The 20,557-nt window shown below is 39.4% G+C and overlaps 1 protein-coding gene across 7 annotated transcripts in view; it reads left to right on the plus strand.

The window, feature by feature from the left end:
* Positions 1 to 20,557, plus strand: part of Pik3r3 (phosphoinositide-3-kinase regulatory subunit 3) — a 75,765-nt gene that overhangs the window by 26,288 nt on the left and 28,920 nt on the right. For 4 of the 7 annotated variants that reach the window (XM_075946963.1, XM_075946964.1, XM_075946965.1 and 1 more), the window contains 3 exons: positions 4,220 to 4,328; positions 8,788 to 8,886; positions 19,643 to 19,823. In XM_075946963.1, the coding sequence (XP_075803078.1) occupies positions 4,220 to 4,328; positions 8,788 to 8,886; positions 19,643 to 19,823 (389 nt within the window). Of the gene's footprint in view, positions 1 to 4,219; positions 4,329 to 8,787; positions 8,887 to 11,824; positions 11,891 to 15,570; positions 15,724 to 19,642; positions 19,824 to 20,557 lie in introns of those variants that run through there. The other 3 variants (XM_075946962.1, XM_075946966.1, XM_075946969.1) reach the window with 2 other exon arrangements.

A 20,557-nucleotide genomic window follows, 5' to 3' on the forward strand; every position in this document is an offset into this window, starting at 1 on the left:
GTGTCCACGAGGCTAGATGAGGACATTGGATTCCCTGGAACTGAAGTAACTGAGAGTTGTGAGTTACTGTGTGGGCTGGGAATCAAAACCAGGTCCTCTGGAAAAGCAGCCAGTGTTCTTAACCACTGAGCCATTACTCCAGCCCCCCAATTATTTGAGAAGTCTCATATATACTCGTATGGCCTCAAATTCATGAGCCTATTGCTTTAGTTCAGTGTCCTGGGTAGTGTGTGCCTATATGCATGGCTTTTATTGAAATCTTTGAAGAACATCCAGCTTCATACAGATAGCTAACTAGTTGCAAAAAAGTACTATATTTTAATGGTTAATTTAATTAAATTTCTCCTTGATACCACACAAAACTTTCCAAATTATAGTTTTCCTAAAGGTTAGTTGAAATATGGACTCTAAAATCATATTGAGGAACTTTTCATAACGTTGAGTGTTTTGGGGGGCTGGAGAGCTGACTTAACAGTTGAAGACACTTGTTGCTTTTGCAGAGGATTTGGTTCAGTTTCCAGCAGTAGCATGTGGCCCACAACCATCTCTAACTCCAGTCCAGGGATCCAGCATTTCTTCTAACCTGTACAGGCTTCTTCACCACCCATGTGGTACACATATACACTAAGGCACACATGCAAACACAATATTTAAGAAAAAATCATTAGTTTGCTTTGTGAAAACCAAAACTATGAAAACCCTTCTTACTCATGCATGATTTTAATATTGTACATAAAGCTCTTTGAAAATATTAATACATTGCCTTAGTTACTTTTCTGTTGGTGTGAAAACATTATGTCCAAGGCAACTTATAGAAGAAAGAGTTTATTTGGGCTTACGGTTTCAGAAGGTAGGTCCATGTTTTTCATGGTGGGGACATGGCAATAGGCAGGCAGCAGGCATGACACTGGAGCACTAGCTGAGAGCTTGTGTCCCATCTACAAACAGGACATAGAGCAAGAGCACAAGGGAACAGTTTAGCTTTTAAAACTTCAACACCTACCCCAGTGTCACACCTCTTCCAACAAGGCCACAACTCTTTATTCTTCCCATGTAGTTCTGCCAACTGGAGGGCCAAGAATTCAAGTATATGAACCTATGGAGGCCAGTTTCATTCAAATACTACAGATATTTTACAACTGTTCTGCTTTTCATTCTTTATTATTAAACAATCACATTAGTTCAAATTAATTATTTCTAAGTTGAAGATCCAAACTATGAAATATAATTTTTTTGATTGTTTTTTATTGATATTTGTTGAGCTCTACATTTTTCTCTGCTCCTCTCCCTGCCTCTCCCCTCCCCCTTCAACCCTCCTCCATTGTCCCCACGCTCCCAATTTACTCAGTAGATCTTGTCTTTTTATACTTTTTACTTCTTATGTAGATTAGATCTATGTGAGCCTCTCTTAGTGTCCTCGTTGTTGTCTAAGTTCTCTGGGATTTTGTTTTGTAGGCTGGCTTTCTTTGCTTTATGTTAAAAAAAACACCTATGAGTGAGTACATGTGATAATTTTCTTTCTGTGTCTGGGTTACCTCACTCAAAATAATGTTTTCTAGCTCCATCCATTTGCCTGCAAAATTCAAGCTGTCGTTATATTTTTCTGCTGTGTAGTACTCCATTGTGTAAATGTACCATATTTTTCTTATCCATTCTTCGATCAAAGGGCATTTAGGTTGTTTCCAGGTTCTGGCTATGACAAACAAAGCTGCTACGAACATAGCTGAGCATATGTCCTTATGGCATGATTGAGCATCCTTTGGATATATACCCAAAGTGGTATAATTGGGCCTTGAGGAAGGTTGTTTCGTAATTTTCTGAGAAATCACCACACTGACATCCAAAGGGGCTGTACCAGCTTGCATTCCCACCAGCATTCAGAAGTGTTCCCTTTTCCCCACAACCTCTCCAGCATAAGTTGTCATCAGTGTTTTTGATCTTGGCCATTCTTACAGGTATAAGATGGAATCTCAGAGTTGTTTTGATTTGCTTTTCTCTCATGACTAAGGATGTTGAACATTTCCTTAAATGTTCTTTCAGCCATTTTAGATTCCTCTGTTGAGAGTTCTCTGTTTAGGTCTGTACTCCATTTTTTTTATTGGATTATGTGTTCTTTTGGTGTCTAATTTCTTGAGTTCTTTGTATATTTTGGAGCTCAGACCTCTGTCTGATGTGGGGTTAGTGAAGATTTTTTTCCCATTCTGTTTTTTTTTTTTTTATTTTCGAGACAGGGTTTCTCCGTAGCTTTTTTGGTTCCTGTCCTGAAACTAGCTCTTCTAGACCAGGCTGGCCTCAAACTCACAGAGATCTGCCTGCCTCTGCCTCCCGAGTTCTGGGATTAAAGGCGTGGGCCACCACCACCCGGCTTCTTTTCCTATTCTGTAGGCTGTCATTTTGTCTTGTTTACCATGTCCTTTGCTTTACAGTTTCAGGAGGTCCCATTTATTAATTGTTTTTCTCAGTGTCTGTGCTGCTGGGTTATATTTAGGAAGTGGTTCCCTGTGCCAATGCGTACTTCCCACTTTCTCTCCTATAAGGTTCAGTGTGGCTGGCTTTATGTTGAAGCCTTTGATCCATCTGGACTTGAGTTTTGTGCATGGTGATAGATATGGTCTATTTTCATTCTTCTACATGTTGATATCCAGTTATGCCAGCACCACTTGTTAAATATGCTTTCTTTTTTCCATTTGATACTTTTTGCTTCTTTATCAAAGATCAGGCGACACTTAACCTTAGTCCTAGGCAGCTGGAGGGAGGAAGTGGTTGAAGAGGCAGACTCTAAAGTCTGGAGTCCAGTATGATGGGAGGCAGAAGACAGCCTACACAGATGACCCAAAGCCAAATTAGCAGTTTGGTTCAGTTAGGAGATGCCGGGCCCCTTTGGGAAGGACCTGCTAATGCCTCCTGGGTGTCTTGGCATCAGACGACATGACACTTTATGGCATGGTTAAGTGGAGGGTTTTTATTTTAGATATAAGAGAGAACAGCCAGAGGGACCTAGAAGAGTTCAGAGCAGAGAGAGAAAAACAGTAGATTGAACATACTAGCAAACTGGACCTGGCCATGAGAGAAGCAGGAACAGGTCTATGGGGGGGGGGCAGAGAGAAGGGGAGGATAGAGACAGCAATGGACAATGGGGAGGTCAAAAAAGAAGAGGGAACATGGCGGAAATAGCAGGGTTATAAGGAGAATGAGTAGTAGGGAGAGGAAAGCTCCTGAGCTGGAGTGAGTTTATAGTAGGAGAGCAGGTGAGCAGGGCTAGGAGGCCAGCATGGACCTTGAAGCATGTGACAGGACTTGTAATACTGAGGGAGCCTGGAAGCCAGCGTGTGCTTTGGTATGCGAATAGACACAGCTCCTTCTTTCTTTTGGAATTCAGGGAAATGGACTTCCCTTTGGATCTAACAATAATGTGATCACGATTAGCTTTTCAAGTTTAAGTTTTTAAGTTTCAACCCATCTATGCTCTATTCTGTAATCACTGCTTCATTACTTTCACTGTTGAATAATATTGTCTTATGCAGATATAAATTACAACTTGCCGCATCTCCTGATATAAACGCTTGTTATTTCCACTTTGGGTGATTACAAGTTGTTCAGATATGAACATTATATACAGGTTTTTCTGTGGATATATTTCATTTTTCTTGAATATGTAAAATTGTTGAGCCACCAGGTGTCTGCTTAGCTTTTGAGGAAGCCAGGCTGTTGTTTAAGAAGCTCATTGTCTTATATCCCTAGCTGTAGTACAGAGGTGTGCCTTCCTCCTGTCTTCACTTATTTCCTGCTCTGTCTTTTTAGTTAGAATTACCACAAAATAGTGTCTCATGGAATTTTCTTTTACTTTTCATTTTTCTTTTCTTTTTGGTTTTTCGAGACAGGGTTTCTTTGTAGTTTTGGAGCTGGCCTGGAACTAGCTCTTGTAGAACTGGCTGACCTTGATCTCACCTGCCTGCCTCTGCCTCCCAAGTGCTGGGATTAAAGTGCGCCGTCACGGCCCAGCTGGAGTAGAAGGTATCTTATGAGGAGGAGAATCCTTTACTTTTCAGGCGACTATTGATAGTGTTTCAGAAGTCCCCTGGCTAACATTAATATGACAGCTGGGTTGACTGGTAGTTGTTGGAATCTTATTGCATATCGGTTAAGGAGCTGTTCTTGGGTGAGGAAATTCGAAAATGAATAGTTGGCATATACAAAATAATGTACATTTCTCTTCTAGCTCTTCCACCAAAGCCACCGAAGCCAATGACATCCTCAGTTACAAATGGAACGAAGGACAGTTTCATTTCTCTACAAGATGCAGAATGGTACTGGGGAGACATTTCCAGGTAACTAAGATGCTACCTAATTGAATGCAGTGTTTTTCATTGGTTCTGAGAGTTAGTAGTTAGACATTTTAATGCTCTAGTGGTTTTCATTTAAAGATTACCATTTTAAGAATTGTGTATAGAACCCTCCAAAAGTGTATTTAGGGGTTGGTAAGATGGCTCAGAGGTTTAAAGGTGCTTGTGGCCAAGCCTCATTACCTGAGTTAAATTCCCTGGATTCTCATGGTGGAAGAAGAAAACTGACTCCACAAGTTGTCCCTTGACCTTCTCATACCTATTATTACATGATGTCACACGTGCACATGACACACACATTTTTTTAAAAAGAGCCTTTAGGCTGGGCGATGGTGGCACACACCTTTAATCCCAGCACTCAGAAGGCAGAAGCAGGCGGATCTCTGTGCCAGTCTGGTCTACAAAGCTACACAGGCAGGCTCTCATTCTGCAGTCTGGTTGGCCCAAACTCCATGTTAGTCAAGGAGATCCGCCTCTGCCTCCATGTGTCACCACACCTGGCGTTCCTTGCCTTCTCTTTGTAGCCCAGTCAGACCTTGAATTTGGGGTCCTGCTCAGCCTGTACCACCTGGCTTAGCCCCTTTGCCTTGTTTCTAAGGCAGGGGGTCTAAAATTTTTCCATGGGCATCAGTTGAGGTGGAGCCCAAGAATCTTTGGGGCAGAGTCTTGCTTTGTAATCAGTGCTGACCTGATTGACCATCTCAAACTTGATCTCTTGCCCCAGTCTTCTTAGCGCTAGGGTTATGGGAAAGCTCCACCATACCCATCATTAGGTGATTTTGATGCAGTTTTGTTTTTGTTTTTTTGTTTGTTTGATTGATTGATTGATTTTTCAAGACAGGTTCTCTCTGTTTAACAGTTCTGGCTGACCTGGAATTGGCTTCATAGACCAGGCTGGCCTCAAACTCACAGAGCTCTGCCTACCTCTGCCTCCCAAGTGCTGTGATTAAAGGCATGCGCCACCAATGTCCAGCGTGATGCAATACTTTTTGCTTGTTTTTTGTTTTCATTTTTTTTGAGACAGGTCCTGCTATGCAGCTCTGGCTGTCCTGGAACTCGTTCTTTAGACCAAACTGTTCTCAAATGCAGAGATCTGCCTGTCTCTGCCTCCCAGGTGCTGGGACTAGAGGTGGACACCAATACACCTGGTTTGAAGCAGCTTTTTAAAAATTATTTCTTTTCATTTTTGAGACTACATCATTTCTTCCTTCCCTTTCCTCCCTCCAGACTCCCATGTATCCTTCCATGCTCACTTTCAAATTCATAGCTTCTTTTTGTAATTTCTTTATATAGCTTATTCTCTGAAATAGACATCCAAGACAGATCTGCTTTTTGTATAAAATGTAAACTTAGATAATTTTGAATACAGAGAGGGAATATATGTATACTCGTACATTTTTTTCTTTTTCTTTTTTTGGTTTTTTGAGACAGCGTTTCTCAGTAGCTATGGAGCCTGTTCTGGAACTAACTCTATTGAGTAGGCTGACCTTGAACTCAGAGATCCACCTGCTCTGCCTCCCTAGTGCTGGGATTAAAGGCGTGTGCCACCACTGCCTGGCATTTTTCTTAATTTTAATATTAATTAAATTAATTAATTTAATCTTTCATTTATATTTTTTCTCATTAGAGTTTAATGGGTCTCTTTAATGGTTTTGTTGTTGGTTTTTTTGAGACAGAGTCTCCCTGTGTAAGTTCAGTCTGACTAGGACTCTGTAGACCCTGTGACTTTGACTTATTTCCCCACCCACCTCCTGAGTGGCCGTTTACAGGCTTGCACCACAACACCTAATATCTAGCGTATTTCCTTTTTCCTTTTTCAACTCTGACTGTTATGTCAAAGCAGGCTCCAGTTTGATGCTATAGTGCCCTACTATACCACCAGTCGAATGGTACCCATCCCATTTCTTTTTTACTTATACCATCTTAAGTGTATCTTTTCTTTGTATTGGGTACATCCACTCTGTTACCCACATGATTACCATCTGTCTTCTCAACACTTACATCTTTCTAACTTAAACTCTGCCTGCTAAAACAAAAACACCCTTCTTTTCCTGAGCTCTTCCTAACCAGGCTTTTACTTTTTCTTTGTGAATTCAACTATTATAGGTAGTGGTGTTGGACTCTAGCGTCCAAACACCGAGAAGGAGTCACCCCCAGAGACCATCTCACACACCACAGCCGATGCAAAAGCATGAGGATTTTATTAATTCTGTCATGACAGGGTCCCCCAGCATTCGGGAAGCCAAGGGACCTCGAATAGCGGGTACAGTCTACTTTTAAAGGGGCCACAGAAGCAAGGGGGGTTGTTCTTTGACTATTCCGATTGGCTTATTTGAAAGGGCTATTACCAATAATTGACTGGAGAGCTGTTGCCAGATCAGATGAGGTAAGAGGTCATTTTGACCCCGTTTCCCAGGGGACCGAACCAAAGCATACGTATATGGGTAATTGTTCAGGAACTGAGTACGTGCAAGTGTAGCTGTTAGGTCCTTGGTTCCCAGGGGAGGAGGGGAAGCACTATGGCACAGAGGCTGAGAGGATTCAGAATTGTCAAAAATGGCTTCAGGATTGTCTTAAAGTCTTACAGTGGGACTAAATAATAGTCTACATTTATGACCGAGTTCATTTATGTCAGATATCTTCATAGTTATTCATGTGTCAGCATTTCATTTACTTTTAAGGCTAAATATATCCCAATACTTGTAAATGTCATGTTTGTTCATCATCTGAATGTGATGATTTTGTGGACATTTGGTAGGCAGTAGTTATTCGTTTTAGCTTTTGTGCTGTTGCACATGATGCTGTTATAAATATTATTTATAAATAAATATCTGCTTAAGTTCTTGTTTTTGATAATTTTGGATATTTACCCAGAAGTAGAATTGCTAAATAGTTTGTTACTCTTGTGTTTAACTTTTGAAAAGGACTTAATACATTTCATATTAAAATTCAGTAGACCAATTTTTAGTATTACACAGTAAGTGTGTTTTTAAAAACTTATAGGCACAACAGGCTTTCTTTTTTAGGCCACCAATCAGCTCCCAAATCATGTCACAGAGATTGCTTTCTTTAAAAAAATTATTTATTTTTTAATTTTATGTGCTATGGTGTTTTGTCTGCATGTATGTCTTTATGAGGCTGTCAGATCTTAGGAGTAATAGACATTTGTGAGCTGCCATGTGGGTGCTGGGAATTGAACTGGGTCCTCTGGAAGAGTGGTGAGTGCCCTTGACCACTGAGCCATCTCTCCAGCCCCCAAATTAATGTTGCTGTGTAATTATAATTTTTTTTTTTTGGTTTTTCGAAACAGGGTTTGTCCAGTTCCAGCTTTGGAGCCTGGAACTTGCTCTGTAGACCAGGCTAGCCTTGAACTCAAAGAGATCCACCTACCTCTGCCTCCCCAGTGCTAGGATTAAAGGCATGCACCGCCACCACCTGGCAGACCTCTTAGTAGTTACAAATGCTCAGCCTTATCTTTTTGTGGTTTTATTTTTTTGTTTTGTTTTCGATACGAGGTTTGTCTGTAGCTTTGGCGTCTGTTCTGGAACTAGTGTGCCACTACTGCCCGGCTGCTCAGCCTTATCTTATGCTTGTCCCACTGGCTCTTAGTATAATTTAACCTATTTCTCTTCATCTCTGTTTTGTCTCTGGGCTTTTTACCTTTCTTCCTTTCTGTACATCTACTTTTACTGCTTTTATGTCTGTCTGTCTGGTGGCTGCTTGGATTCTGGCCTTCTCATTCTCTTCTCCTCCTTCTCTAGCCTAGATTTCTCCTCCTGCTTATTCTCTCTGTCTGCCAGCTTCACCTATCCCTCTTCTGCCTAGCTATTGGCCACTCAACTTTTTATTAGACTAATCAGGTGCTTTGGGCAGGCAAGGTGAAACAAATGCAACCACCTCATAATTAAACAAATACAGCTAAACAAATGTAACACACGTTTCCACAGTTAAAGGAATATTCCACAGCAGAAAGGCCATCTACACTATAAAGACGGTTCTACTACATTCCACTGAATACTGTTCCTGAAATTCCTGAACTGCAGAAGGAATTTGTTAACATTAATTCAGATTAGAGGGCACGGTGTTGATAGCTGTGAATGTCAGTAACAGCTGCCACTGTTGCTTAAAATAATGCCCTTCTTAAACAGCTGTGGGTTTTTCTTGAAACTCTTCATGTACAGACCTGCCTAAAAAGCCCTGAAGGCGTATTTTAAACATGACCTGCACAGACAGTTGAAATCTGGAGGAGTTAAACATCAAGTTGTCTTTCCCTAGATTACAGAATACCAAAGATAACAACAAAAACTGCTTTCGTGGGGAGGACCTAGGTGACCACTGGAACTTGAGGGTATTGTAACCTTCCAGCTGATCTTGATAATAATATATGAAGACAACCAGATTTTTTTTTCCTTTTTCAAATGTTTCCTTTAATTTTGTTTTTCAGGGAAGAAGTAAATGACAAATTACGGGACATGCCAGATGGTACCTTCTTAGTGCGTGATGCCTCAACAAAAATGCAGGGAGATTATACATTGACTTTGAGGTAAGTGCCTTGCTGCCTTTGGGTGCTATCCTCCTAATATGAGTGTATAGAGTTCTGTATTTTACTTAAATATTTATATATTTTTCCATTTTTTTTATTTAATTTAGATATGTAATTTTTAGTTTAGCTAACATTTTAACTTTAAAATCCCTTTTCTGTATATAAAATATTTAAACATAAAATGATGCCTATTTTATATTTTAAATATATGTAGCAATAAAATAAACAGGCTAAAATTTCTAAATATTTTGGAATAAGAAATATGTTATCTCATTCTCTTATTTCATTAATAAAGTAAATGTCATGGGTATAATCCAAGGTTACTAATGAGTCTAACTCTCTGAAAACTTTATTTTTTCTAATGTGGACTCTAGGGAGTAGAACTCAGCATAATTTTGACAGATGAGGATATGTAGGCAATAAAACAGCCCTCAGCCTGTGCTGTGCCTTCCATGGGTACATATTAGTATTTTATAAATGGTAGTGATATGAAATTTTATGCTTAGAAAGATGGGACATTTGTTAAAAACAGGTTAAGAGATCCAGGCAGTGGTGGCGCACGCCTTTAATCCCATCACTTGGGAGGCTGAGGCAGGTGGATCTCTGCGAGTTCGAGGTCTACCAAGTGAGTTCTAGGATAGCTAGGACTGTTACACAGAGAAAACCTGTTTCGAAAAAACAAACAAACAAACAAAAGCAGGTTAAGAGAAACTTTGTTAGATATTTCAAGATTTAATTTTAGTCATTTGAATCTTATGGGCTGGAGAGATGGCTTAGTATTTAAGAGCAGATATGGCTCTTGAGAACCTGATTTTGGTGGTTCTTTGCATCCACATCAGGTGGTCTACCTGCCTATAACTGCAGCTTCAGAGATCTGATGCCCTCTTCTGAACTCCATAAACATATGCATACTTCAAATAAAAATAAAGTATTAAAACCATCTAACTGTAATAAAGTTTAGTTATTTGTTTGTGTAATATTAGTGATTTTTCTCATTCATTAAAGGCTTCATATATCTCAGGCAAACATGCTCCCTCTCCCACCGTATCCCCAGCCATTTACTTATTTCTTTGAGGCAAAGTCTTACTGTTTAGCTCTGGCTTTAGCTTTACTGGAACTCATTACGTAGACTAAAGCTGGCCTTGACCTCCTGTACAGGAATTAAAGGATTAGAGTTGTGTGTGAGGTGCGGGTGTGGCAGAGGACAACTCTGTGGAGCCAGTTCTCTGTAAAGCAGACCATGCTACCAGGTTTGTGCAGTCAGTGCCTTTGCCTATTGAGCCATCTCACTGGACCCTAGAATTTTTCTTTTTTTCCTTTTTCTCCCCAAGACAGGGTTTCTCTGTGTAGCCCTGGCTGTTCTGGAACTTGATGTACTTTAGAGAGGCTGGCCTTGAACTCAGAGATCCACCTGCCTCTGCCTCCCAAGTACTGGGATTAAAGGCATGTGCTACCATGAAGGGCTCTAGAATTTTTTCCCCTGAAACTCACTCTGTAGAGCAGGCTGGCCTCAACAAGGAGGTACACTTGCTTTTGCCTTCCAAGTGCTGGAATTCAAGGCGTGTGCCACCATCACCGGGCTAGAAAATGTGTTTAATCTCACTGAGATGCTATTCTATCCCCAGATTCTTAGTCATACCTAACTAAAAATAACAGTTATTTGTGTTATGCACAAAAGTAAAGCCTATAAATGTTATGTAACTGGGCTGGCAAGTTGATCTTGAGTTTGATCTCCAGGATATACATGGGAGGAGAGAACTGACTCCTCAAACTACAAGTTGTTTTCTAACCTCCACAGACTCAGTAACACACACACACACACACACACACACACACACACACACACACACACACACGCACACACATACACACACACAGACACAATACATACATACATACATACATGGGATAAATTTTTAAAGTTATATAACTTAACTGAAGTTTCAGTATTCTTCAGGAATAAAGAAAGACAAGCGCCTCCTAGTCTAGGACCACCTTTAGGATTTGACATTAAAAGGAATTAGGTTGGAGAGTTGTCTGGGTGGTTAGGAGCACTGCTGTAGAAGACCATGGGCAGCTCACATCAACCATCTGAGGTTCCAGTCCCAGGGGATCTGGCACCCTCTTCTGACATTGGTGGGTACTGGTATGCTGGAGTATACATAAATACATACAAGCAAAACACTTGTACACATATAATAATAAAATTTGTTTTGTTTTTTTGAGACAGGATTTCTCTAACTCTCTGGCCATTCTGGAACTTGCTTTGTAGACCAGGCTGGTCTTGAACTTACAGAGATCTGCTTGCCTCTGCCTCCTGAGTGCTGGAATTAAAGGTGTGTACCACTATACCCAGCTATAATAATAAAATAATTTTTCAAAAATTAAAGGAATATTCAATATTTCCTAGTTTACATGGGTTTCTCTAGATGTAGGAATTCCTTGAATAGCTTAGTCTATTTTGAACAGTAATTAAATTTAGAAGATTATCTTTGCATTGGGTATTGTTTCTAGGATTGGGAATATTGACTTCAGACATGACTTTACCCTGAGGAGTTTATAATCCTAGTGTATAATTGTGGAGTAGGAGAAACAAATACACCTTATATCTTAATTGTTTCATTAGAACTCATCCAATTTCCCCATCTTTCTCTTTGTTTTTCTTTGGCTTGTTTGTTTGTTTGGAGACAAGGTCTCTCTATATACCCATGGCTGTACTGGAACTTGCTGTGTAGAACAGGCTGTTCTTGAACTCACAGAGATATGCCTGCCTCTGCCTCCCAAGTAGTCATACTAAATGTGTGTGCCACCATGCCCAGCTCCTTCTTTTTAACCCCTGTAACTATTGTTCTACTTTCTATCTCTAAATTTTAATATTTTAGGGCCTCATAAATAAAATCATATAGGATTTACCCTTCTGTGTCTTATCATTCTCCAGTTTAATGTCTTTCAGGCTCATGCATGTTACAGCATGGATTGGAATTAAATTTCCAATAATATTCTGGTGTGTGCATATGATATATTTTCACTATTTATTCATTAGTTGATAGATATTAAATTAAATATCCAATAATATTCTGGTGTGTGCATATGATATATTTTCACTATTTATTCATTAGTTGATAGATATTAAATTAAATTTCCAATAATATTCTGGTGTGTGCATATGATATATTTTCACTATTTATTCATTAGTTGATAGATATTAAATTAAATTTCCAATAATATTCTGGTATGTGCATATGATATATTTTCACTATTTATTCATTAGTTGATAGATATTAAATTAAATATCCAATAATATTCTGGTGTGTGCATATGATATATTTTCACTATTTATTCATTAGTTGATAGATATTAAATTAAATTTCCAATAATATTCTGGTGTGTGCATATGATATATTTTCACTATTTATTCATTAGTTGATAGATATTAAATTAAATTTCCAATAATATTCTGGTGTGTGCATATGATATATTTTCACTATTTATTCATTAGTTGATAGATATTAAATTAAATTTCCAATAATATTCTGGTATGTGCATATGATATATTTTCACTATTTATTCATTAGTTGATAGATATTAAATTAAATTTCCAATAATATTCTGGTGTGTGCATATGATATATTTTCACTATTTATTCATTAGTTGATAGATATTAAATTAAATTTCCAATAATATTCTGGTATGTGCATATGATATATTTTCACTATTTATTCATTAGTTGATAGATATTGGCAAGAATGCTTTAAGGTTTTTATCTATCTAGAAAAGATTGTCAGATAGTTGGTTTTCAGTAAATATTAGATAGAAGATAGATTAAATGAGAGAACAGGGTAGTTTTCTCAGATGAAATGACATTTGAACTATCCCTTTATTGGTTTTGCTAGGCAGACAAATGATGGACTTAATTCAGTTTAATAAATAATCTCAGTGATACTTAATTACACAGGTCATCAAACAAGTTAAATCTTTTGTCTCTTTTAACTCCCACCCAGGAAGCAAAGGCAGAATTATAAATTCACCCTTACCAGGGTAACTTACTGAGACTATCTCAAAATAAGAAGTGAAGGGTAGGGGGACTGGAGAGATGGCTCAGTAGTTAAGAGCACTGACTGTTCTAGAGAGCCTGAGTTCAGTTCTCATCACCCACATGGCAGCTCACAATCATTATCTGTAACTCTAGTTCCAGGGTATCTGGTGTTCTCTTCTGGCTTGTATGAGCACACATGGTGCACAGATATACATTCAGGCAAACACCCATACAAATAAAAAAAATCAGATGGTCATACAGCTTAGTGATGGAGTACTTGCTTAATATAAATGAGGACCCTCGGCTGCTTCTCCAGTGCTGACAGACTAGCAAGACAAGTTTTGCCTAAAGGACCACTTAGGCAGGTGAAGGCAAAAGAAACAAGAAAGCCATATTGAACAAGAGTTAAAGTAATAGAATTTCAAAAAATATGCTTCAGGGAAAGAAAAGAGGTCTACCGTTAAGGGCATATTGAAAGCTGACTTTATGGAAGAAATTATATTTTATATGTAGAATCAGGGATATGTGTTGTAAAAGTAAATAACACTAGCAGCAAGGGAAGGTGGAGTGAGAAGTTAGAGCCATTTTTTGTGTGATGCAGCTCCATTTGGCTTGGATTCTGGCTATGGGAAGTTTGTTAAGAGGACGGGTAGGGGATAGAAGGTTTGGGAGCTTAGAGAGCCTTGAATTTTAAAATTTGGAGTTTCTATTTAATATTGTAGGTAAGTGGAGAGAAGTTGTGGCTATATTTTAAAAGAAGAAACAGGTTGGGGATGTAGCTCAGTTGAGGAGTGCTTGTCTAGCATTTAAGAGACCCAAATTTGATTCTTTTTCTTTCATTTTGCATTTTTTGTTTTTCAAGACAAGATTTCTCTGTGTAGCCCTGGCTTTCCTGGAATTTACAGAGATATGCCTGCCTCTGCCTCCTGAGTGTGGCACCACCACCCTGCCTGAGTTTGATTCTTGGGATCAGGTGTGCTGATGCATGCCTATAATCTCAGCAGAATCCTATGAGGGTCCTAAATTCAAGGTCAGACCTGGCTACATAATGAGTATGAGACCACCCTGGGCAATATGAGGCCCAGTCTCAAAACAACAAGATAATAAATATACTTAGGAGGCTTTTAAAAAGTGAAAGGTATTCAGCATTGAATTGAAGATTTATTGCTTAATCACTTAACATTTGTTGAGTTCTGACGGTGTTCAAGTGCTCTTCTAGGCAAAGAAAATGACGACATGATATGCCCTCTTGTCATGTTTTTATTCTTGGTGAGAGAAAGGGAGTGAACTTAGGAAGACGAAATAAGCTCATTAAAAAAAAAAAAAGAAGTGAAATGAAATGACTTCATAGCCTGTGAAATACTGCACAGGGAGCATGATGTGCTGGTGAATACGGGAAGGAGTTTAAGGAGGACTTTTGAGGTGATGATCCCTGAGAGCTGAAGGATTAAAAATCGCCAGCCAGATAGGTGTCCCCAGGGGAGGGAACAAAAAAACAAACCCAGCAATTTGGGGGAAGATGCAATAACTCTGACACATGCAAAGACCATACTGTGGTTGACTTCATTGTCAGACAGAGTAATCAATGAAGGTGAGATTTGAAATTAGAAGGGAAACAAGCTAGAGACAATTATTTACAAGTTTATTTATTATGTACAGTGTTCTGCCTGCACGTATGCCTGCAGGCCAGAAGAGGTCACCAGGTCTCATCATAGATGGTTGTGAACCACTATGTGGCTGCTGGGAATTGAACTCAGGACCTCTGGAAGAGCAGCCAGTGCTCTTAACCTTTGAGATACTTCCCCACCTGACAATTTTTTTAAAAGAGAGTAATTATATAGCCAGAAAACAGACTGAAGAGGAATAGTTTGAGAAAGTAAAAGCATAGAGTAACATCATCAGAGTCATGGGAGAGTGATGTATTAAGAAGGAAGAGGCACTAGTGACACATACCTTTAATCCCAGCACTTGTGAGGCAGAAGCAGGCAGATCTCTGAATTCAAGGCCAGCCTGGTTTACAGAGTGAGTTCCAGGCCCGCTGGAGCTGCACAGTGAGAAGCTGTCTTGAAGAAAGAAAAGCAACAGCTGCAACAAGGGCAGGTGACTGGGGAGATGGCTTACTGGGTGAAAATGTTTGTTGCCAAGCCTGATTACTTGTTCAGTCCTGGGAACCTCAGGGTGGAAGGAAAGAGCTAATCTTGAGCATTGTCTCCTGACCACCATAAACAATGTGATACATGAATATAGTACTTTTTTTGTTTTGTTTGTTTTTGGTACAGGGTTACTCTATAACTTTAGAACCTGTCCTAGAACTTGCTCTGTAGATCAGGCTGGCCTCAGACTCACAGAGATCCCATCTCTGCTGTGATCAAAGATACGTGCCACCAAACTTGGCCTTATCTGTGGTTCATTTAGTTGGATTTATGAACTTATTGTTGGTTAAAACCTTTTTAGATTTTATTCAAGGTTTTACTTTGCCAGGCCCAATGCTTATTGGATCTGTTGATAATTTTATTTGGAAACTTTATTTTGAAATGCTATTTTCAAAAAAGATTTAATTATGTGTTTTTGTTTGGGTAAGTGCATGTACAAGTGCCTGTGAATGCCAGAAGAGGCAGCTGATCTGGAGCTGAGTTACAGGTGGATGGGCTTCTTGAGATGAAGCAGAGGACCTAGATTCTGTCCCCAGCACCTCCTTCCTGCAGCTCAGAACCCTCTGTAAATCTAGCTCCAGAGAATCTGAAGCCTTTGGCCTCATCAGACACCTGCAAGTTCGAGCCACACAAATATAATTAAAAATAGTGAGTCTTTTTTTTTTTTTTAAATAAAGCCTTACTAGAGTCTCTAAGCCATCACATGACCTGATGCCTCCTCTTGTGTTGCTCTTCTCTCCTTTGGTTAGTCAGAACCAGGATCACTGACCTCCTTGCTGTTTCTTTGTTTGCTTGTTTGCTTTTTAAATATTCATTTATTTATTATGCATACAATATTCTGTCTGTGTGTATGCCTGCAGGCCAGAAGAGGGCACCAGACCTCATTACAGATGGTTGTGAGCCACCATGTGGTTGCTGGGAATTGAACTCAGGACCTTTGGAAGAGCAGGCAATGCTTTTACCTTCTGAGCCAGCTCTCCAGCCCTGTTTCTTTGTTTTTTTAAAGATGGTGTTACTATGTATCCTGGAACTATATTTGTATTTTTACTTTCTAAAATTTCTTTGTGTGTGCATATGTGTGTGTGTGTGTTTGTCTGTATGCCATAGTGTGCTTGTGGAGGTCAAAGGGCAACTTATGGGTGCTGGTTTTTTCCTTCTACTAAGTAGGTTCTGTGGATTGAGCTGAAGTTGTCAGTATTGGTGGCAAGGACCCATACCTGAGGAGCTCTCTCTGTAACCCTTCTTTAATTTTCTATTTTTAGCCTGAGGGAAGAGGATTGCCACAAATTTGAGGCCAACTTTATCTACACAGCACATTTTAAGCCAACCTGGGTGACAGTATAAAACTCTGTCTCAAAAAGCCAAAACCCAAACAACAACAACAAAAAAAAAAACCTCACAACTCAAAAATCAGAATGCAACCCTCTCCTCCCCCAACCACAGACATACAGACTTTTAAGTTCTGTGAGAGTATGGGCTGTATATGGCTTGTTTGTCATTGAGTCCATAGCACTTTGTGTAGAACCTGGTACATAGTAGATGTTTGTGGGGTCTGTAAACAACAGGGCCAGCAGAGTAGAGAAACCATCTGAGTGAGGCAGGAAGGAAATTTGGATCAGCATGACTTAGTAGCCAGTGTTGGTTTGAACTTAAAGAGTCTTACCCTGGGCAGTTTGATTTAGACTATTGAAGTACAGCACAATTTTGGAAAAAAGTTTCTTGATGATAATTGTCTCAGCTCTGCATGTACAGCAAAGCTTAAGACATGTTTACATCTAAACTTTTTGTTCTTCTTGTTGTTTTTTCCAGACAGGGTTTCTCTGTAGCTTTGGAGCCTGTCCTGGAACTAGTTTTGTAGATCAGGTTGGCCTCGAACTCACAGAGATTCGTCTGCCTCTGCCTCCTGAGTGCTGGGATTAAAAGCGTGCGCCACCACTGCCTGGCCTTTACATCAAAACTCTTTACAAAGTACATATGGCCTCTTCCAAATGATGGGGTCCATTGATTTAGAAACAGTGCTCAAGATTAGGGCCTAGGGAGAATAACTGACGTAAACACAATGCCTGTGGGAGTCAGGAGTGTCCTGGCCCTACGATAACAGAGGTTACTTAGGCTGTTGTAAATTACATGTGACATCTTCCATAAGGACGGGTTTTATGACTGAGAAGCAATGCTTCTCCGAAATGCTTCTCAGATCTACAAAGAGTCTGTGATAAACAAATATAGTCTGGGGGATTCAGGTTAAGACAGACCATATAGGGGACTGGAGAGATGGCTCAGCGGTTATGAAGACTGGATGCTTTTTCAGAGGTCCTGAGTTCAATTCCCAACAACCACACGGTGACTCACAACCATCTAGAATGGAATCTGATGCCCTGTTATGGTGTGCAGACAAACATTCAGACAGAGCACTCATATACATAAATACATCTTAAAAAAAAAAAGACTGGCCCTACAGATAGCAAAGATTACCAGTTTTTTTTGTCAGTGTTCTATTGCTGTGAAGAGACACTATGGCCATAGCAACTCTAATAAAAGAAAGCATTTAATTGGGGCTTGCTTACAGTTTCAGAGGTTTAGTCTATTATTATGGTTGGGAGCATGGCAGTATGCAGGCAGAGCTGTTGTTGGAGAAGGAGCTGTGAGTTCTACATCTGAATCTGTAGGCAGCAGGAAAAGAGAGGCTTTGGGGTTGACAGAGGCTTGGCAGAGGCTTCTGAAACCTCAGCTCACTCCAGTGACACACTTTCTCTAACAAAACACACCTCTGAATCTTTTCAATAGCACCACTCTCTGGTGCAAGCATTCAAATCTGTGAGCCTATGGGGGCATTCTTATTCAAACCACCACACCAGGTTATTAACATCCATTCCCAGATTTCTGGGTGGAAAACAGGTTATACCTGTTTGTTTAACATTCCTGGTTTCCCTAGTGCGTCTCTGTGAGCAGTGGGACCCCATGCCCTCTGCAGATGTTCAGCCAGCTGATTTGAATGAAATTTAATAGAGACCATCCTGGATTTATTTTCAGTATATGTGTGGGTATATATCTATAGTAATCACAAATGATTAGGTAGCCCTTTTAATGTGCATTTTATAGGAATAGTTCATCATCCATCAGATACTGACTTACGCCTTGGGTGATTTGAGATTTAACCAGCAGATAGACCTATCTTGTTTAGTCTTTTGCAAATCCCAGTGTATCATCTGTCATACATAATAAATGCATAGCATAAAGAAACATAAAACCTCTCCTGCATTTCATGGTGCTACTAGAAAATTGGATGGGAGTAGCACAGTATTTTGCTGTTATATAATGAATCAACCTGATGAGAGTTTAGATTATGCTTCCAGGGGCTTATAAAAAAGCATTGCCATTTTGATTAGAAGTTTAATTTTAGTTAGAAATTCTTTTTATCTTCTTTCTTATTTCCCTTTATTTTATTTTCTTCTCTTTGGCTTTCTTTTATGGGGCAAGGTCTTGCCTCGTAGCCCAGACATACCAGCCTCACGCTTGTGGCCCTCCTTCAAAGTATTTGTATTATAGGCATGTGCCACCACACGCGCTCTTAAGAGTGCTCTTCTAAGGGATTGTTTGGGTCTGACTCAATAAAGGTGGTCTGAGCTACTTAAGCATCAAGTTCTATCTGTAGTAACCTTGAGTGTTTTGGTGATACTGAGACAGACATTTATAGTTCTCTTCACGGAGCTGGCTTCTGCTTCTGCTTGATAGAGCTGCCCTAAGAGACTGTTTTTGTTCTCCATGACAAAATTAAAAAAAGAATTCACAAAATAACCAAAAGAAATAATTTTCTTATGTTTTTGTTATTTTTAAGTAATATTTTGAGCTAATTTTTTTTTGATACCGAATGTTGTATACGTTTGGGTTTTTTGCTTGATTTTGTTTTTGAGACAGGATCTATGTATTCCTGGCTGTCCTGGAACTCGCTGTACAAGGTGGCCTGGGACCCAGAGGCCTAGGATTAAAGATGTGCACTACACTTCCAACCTACATGTGTTGATTTTTAATAACTAAACCCAAAACAAATAGGAAAAAAAAAACGAAAGAAAGAAAGAAAGGCCAGGTGTATTAGCCCTGCACTTGGAAAAGGCAGCTATATCTCTGTTGTTGCTCACGACAAGTCTGATCCACAGAACAAGTTCTAGGACAGCCATTGCTACAGAGAGACTTTGTGTCAAAACGCACAACAAAACAAATCAAAAAAAAAAAAAGAAAGAAAAGTAGGTAAGAAAATAATATGTACCAGGTGGTGGTGGTGCACATCTTTAATCCCAGAATTTGGGAATCAGAGGCAGGAGGATCTCTGGTCTACAAAGTGAGTTCCAGAACAGCCAGGGCTACACAGAGAAATCCTGTCTCAAAAAAACAAACAACAACAAAAAGGAATGTATACTTGCAAACTTATTGTTAATATATGCTGATTTACTACCTCTAAGCTTACTAGCATAATAATATTTGATGTGAATTAAAACTTTATATCTTTATATGAAATTGTTTTAAGAGAATTCTGGGGAAAATGCTACAGTTATTGTTTTGTTGTTCACAGGAAGGGAGGAAATAATAAATTGATAAAGATCTATCATCGGGATGGTAAATATGGCTTTTCTGACCCCCTGACATTTAACTCTGTTGTGGAGCTCATTAACCACTATCACCATGAGTCTCTTGCTCAGTACAATCCCAAACTCGATGTGAAGCTGATGTACCCAGTGTCCAGGTACCAACAGGTATGACCATAGACGATCTCACAGCATTATTTCATATAATTTTATTCTATTTATCAGGCTTATTGGTTAAAAAGAAGACTAGTTTATATTTATTTTCCTAATTAATCCTGGGTATGGTAGTGCTTGCCTTTAATCCCGCAGAGGCAGGTGGATCTCTGTGAGTTCCAGCCCAGCAGGGCTATGTGAAATCCTATCTCACCAAAAAAGAAAAAAAAAAAAGACATATTTCCTAAGTAGCATTTTAGGTATTTAAGTTTAGTGGGTTTTTTTTTTTGTTTCTGTGTTTTGAAATAGGGTTTTATGTAGTAGGTATGTTGACTTTGAAATTGCCATGTAACTGATGGCGACCTTAAATTTCTGATCATCCTGCCCCTTCTCCTGAGTTCTAGGATTTTAGATTTTGTTATCATATCTCACCTGTGTGTGCGTATGTGTGTGCGTGAATGAGTGAATGCAAGAGGTGAGTGAGTTGTGTTTTGTTTTGTTTTTTACTCTTTGGGGGCCCACCACATAGGTCCCGAATAAATACACGGAGTCTTTTTTTTTTTTTTAAAGATTTATTTATTCATTAGATATACATTGTTCTTCAGGCCAGAAGGGAGCACCAAATCTTACTACAGATGGTTGTGAGCCACCATGTGGTTGCTGGGAATTGAACTCAGGACCTTTGGAACAGCAGGCAGTGCTCTTAACCACTGAGCTAACTCTCCAGCCCCACGGAGTCTTATTTTTAG

This window comes from Microtus pennsylvanicus, chromosome 13 (genome assembly GCF_037038515.1).
Source record: "Microtus pennsylvanicus isolate mMicPen1 chromosome 13, mMicPen1.hap1, whole genome shotgun sequence".
Lineage (NCBI taxonomy): Eukaryota > Metazoa > Chordata > Mammalia > Rodentia > Cricetidae > Microtus > Microtus pennsylvanicus.